Source organism: Myotis brandtii, unplaced genomic scaffold (assembly GCF_000412655.1).
Source record: "Myotis brandtii unplaced genomic scaffold, ASM41265v1 scaffold521, whole genome shotgun sequence".
NCBI classification, from domain to species: Eukaryota; Metazoa; Chordata; class Mammalia; order Chiroptera; family Vespertilionidae; genus Myotis; species Myotis brandtii.
The window spans coordinates 2,397,070-2,400,629 of record NW_005369870.1 but is presented as its reverse complement, the minus strand read 5'-3'; the positions used below and the strand labels follow the sequence as shown (position 1 = coordinate 2,400,629).

The window sequence follows — 3,560 nt, the reverse complement described above, 5'->3', positions numbered from 1 at the left end:
GTTCTCAACCTGTGGGTCACAAACAATGAAAATACATCCTGCATATCAGATATTTACATTACGATTCATAACAGTAGCAAAATTGCAGTTATGAAGTAGCAACCAAAATAATTTTATGGTTGGGGGGTCACCACAACATGAGGAACTGTATTAAAGGGTTGCAGCATTAAAAAGGTTGAGAACCACTGAACTAGAGGCTCGATGCATGAAATTCTTGCAAGAGGCTTGGCCCTCGTAGCTGCGGCGGCTGGCCTTGGTGCTCACAGTCCCGGCTTCGTCCGTGAGAACCACTGAACTAGAGGCTCGATGCATGAAATTCTGGCCTTGGTGCTCACAGCCCCGGCTTCGTCCGGAAGGTCGTTTTACTGTCCGGTCTAATTAGCATATTATGCTTTTATTATTATAGATAGTATTTTTAAAGCAGAGTTACTTATTTCTTATATTTTGGATCCTCTCATTCCAGTAAAATATTCATTGCTCTTTTGGGCATCAGCAAATGCAGCTTACTGCTTGTTTTCATACAGTTGGCTAAGATGTTTTCTACAGATGAACATTTATAATCACTTGATGATAGGGAACACTGACTCTTTGTTATTCTTAAGAAAAGAAGAATTCCATTCTTCTCATTAGTAGACTTATACTAGTAGTACAAAAAGTTATTATTATACTTCTTTTACATTTTGAATTTTGTTAATAAAAATTTTTGTTTTCTCTTGTTATATAATAGCTTTGGTTTTGCCTCTTGGCCCACAAGGTCTAAAATTTTGCTTTACAGAAAAATTTGCTGACCCCTGATTTTGGGAATTGCAGAATAATCACTTTAATAAGCATTTTACAATAGATAGGTAACCCATCTTTCCTCAAAAGTCAATCCAGTCTCCCATCTCAAAGACACAAACTGCTTGTATTTTAAAAAGGGCAGTCTTTTTAAAAATATATTTTTCAATTATAGTTGAGATACAATATTATGTTAGTTTCAGGTGTAAAACATAGTGATTATACATTTATATACCTTATGAAGTGATCACCCCACCTGACACCTTATATAGTCATTACAATATTATTGACTATATTCCCTATGGTGTACATTCCTGTGACCATTTTTATAACTGGCATATTTTGTTTTGTTAATCCTCAACTGATGATATTTTTCCATTGATTTTTAGGGAGAGTGGAAGAGAGAGGGAAAGACAGAGAGAAACATCGATATGAAAGAAACACATCGATTGGTTGCCTCCTGCACAAGCCCCGACCAGGGCCCAGGCTGGTGAGTAGCCTGCAACTAAGGTACATGCCCTTGACCAGAATCGAACCTGGGATCCACTGAGCCAAACCAGCTAGGGCCATTTTGTGCTCCTTAATCCCTTTTTTTGCCCAGCCCCCAACCTCCCTCCCATCTGGCAACCACCAATTTAAAACTGAACACTATTCTGGGATTAGATAATATTAAGGAATTATTGCTAGAAATTTGGGTGTAAGCATGTTATTGTGTTTGTGTTAAAAAAAAAAAAAAACCTCCTCATCTATCAAAGATATACACAGAAATATTTATGGGTGAGTTGCTATGATGTTTGCTCTAAAAATGCTCCAGGAAGAAAAGTGGCACGTGTGATGGGATAGATGAAACAAGAACGACAGAGTTGGAAAATTTTCCTAATAAAAAAGGCAGTCTCCCATTCTTGCCACCAAAAAACAAAAACGTCTATCTATCTATTATCTATCTATCTATCTATCTATCTATCTATCTATCATCTTCTATCTAATCTGGTCCAACCTCAGGGCAGTCCAGTAGAGAGGAAAGCTCACTGTTTTGCCTAATTGATATACTTAGGCTATTAATCTAGGTTGGGACACAGGGACCTCCCAGATAACTAGGGGATACGGGGCACACAGATCAAGCGACACCCACTGGACCCTAGGAGGAGGCGGGTGGGGTTGGGGTGTTGTCTCCCTTATAGTCCTTTTGTTTGAAATTGCCAGTCCTCCTGTTAGAGAGAGCTGGCTTGTCAGTGTCAAACGAGTGGAGGCACTTATGTGGGCCTTGGATGAACTGAAGAGCCCCTTCTGGTATCCAGAACTTCAAATAGTAAGAATCATGTTCTAGTTAAAATTTAGAAGGATAGGGAATGGAGCCTTCTGAACTGGTTCACGTTAAAGTTATCTGCAAATTAGGTTTTGTGAAAAACCTAGACGCTTATGTTTTTCTGACTTTTCCATTTCTCTTACAGCCGCCCAGTCAGGAATCCTTGACAGAACAATTTCTCTGATCATGAAGAATGAAGCACCAATGAAGAAGGTTTGTAAGAGTCAGAGTCTCAATTATCATCTTCCATTCTGTGTGAAAACAATGTTTTCCTACAATGTTGCCACTTTCTTAATTAGTTTCTCTAATATAGCCATTGCAGTTGTTGCCTTTAGTACTACTTTTTGTTATATAGTCTCCATTTTTCAGGTACAAAAAAAGAAAAAGAAAAAAATTTGCAGCTGCTCAGAGTAAAGAATAAGTTCTGAAGTATCTATATAACATCATAAAAAAGCCACTTTCCAACTCATTTTCATGTACAATTTTAGTATGATGGCTACACGTCGTGTCCACTGGTGACGAGCTACAACCGCGTGATTCTTGCGGAGTTTGACTACAACTTACAGCCAGTGGAGACCTTCCCCTTTGACCAGAGCAAACAGAGACTTTCCATGTACCTCATGAAGGCCGACATGATGCCCTTCCTGTACTGGAATATGATGCTAAAGTAAGTGCATTGCTGGGGGAGAGGCACGTCTTTTAGTCTAGCGACCCACTTGTGCCGGGTGATGGTTTTAAGGAAGCCTTCCAGCTTCAGGAGAAATCATGACCCGGAGCCCAGGACCAGCCAGTGGGATCCCCCTGACTGTGCCATTTCTCATGGTCTGGTGATGGCAGCCTGCTAAGGGTGCTGGATCCTCAGCCGCACTTAGTGGGAGAGAGGCTGCCCTGGGTGAGGAAAGGGAGTAGTGCATCCACCACCACAGGGCTCACAGCCTCTTCTCTTCATTACTGGCAGCAACCAAGTCTTCTCTCTTTCATGCTCTGGCTTTTTCTCACTGCTGGATTCACAATAATAATAAATCCTGGTAAATCGTTTTTACATGTTAAGTAGTTTTTGTGTTGGTCACTTACTAGCTGTGTGTCTTAGGGCAAGTTGTTTAAACTCTCTGTATTTAACTTTTTTAAAAAAATTCTTTATTGTTTAAAGTATTACATATGTGTCCTTTTTCCCCCATTGACCTCTCCCCAGCTGTTCCCACCCCCCAGCACATGACCTCACACCCCTACTGTCTGTGTCCATGGGTTGTGCTTATATGCATGCATACAAGTCCTTTGGTAGATCTCTTACCTGCCCCCCTCCTCCTCTGCCTTCCCTCTGGGGTTGAACAACTTTTTTGATGCTTCTATGTCTCTGGATCTATTTTTTTTTAATATTTTTTTTTGTTGATTTTAGAGAGGAAAGGAGAGGGAGAGAGAGAGAGATAGAAACATCAATGATGAGAGAGAATCATTGATCGGCTGCCTCCTGCACGCT

The 3,560-nt window shown here is 40.4% G+C and overlaps 1 protein-coding gene across 2 annotated transcripts in view; it reads left to right on the top strand.

Moving 5' to 3' along the window:
- Nucleotides 1–3,560, top strand: part of SQRDL (sulfide quinone reductase-like (yeast)) — a 60,482-nt gene that overhangs the window by 53,562 nt on the left and 3,360 nt on the right. For both annotated transcript variants that reach the window (XM_014548761.1, XM_014548760.1), the window contains exons 8-9: nt 2,229–2,296; nt 2,572–2,750. In XM_014548761.1, coding sequence (XP_014404247.1) covers nt 2,229–2,296; nt 2,572–2,750 — 247 coding nt within the window. The remainder of the gene's footprint in view (nt 1–2,228; nt 2,297–2,571; nt 2,751–3,560) is intronic.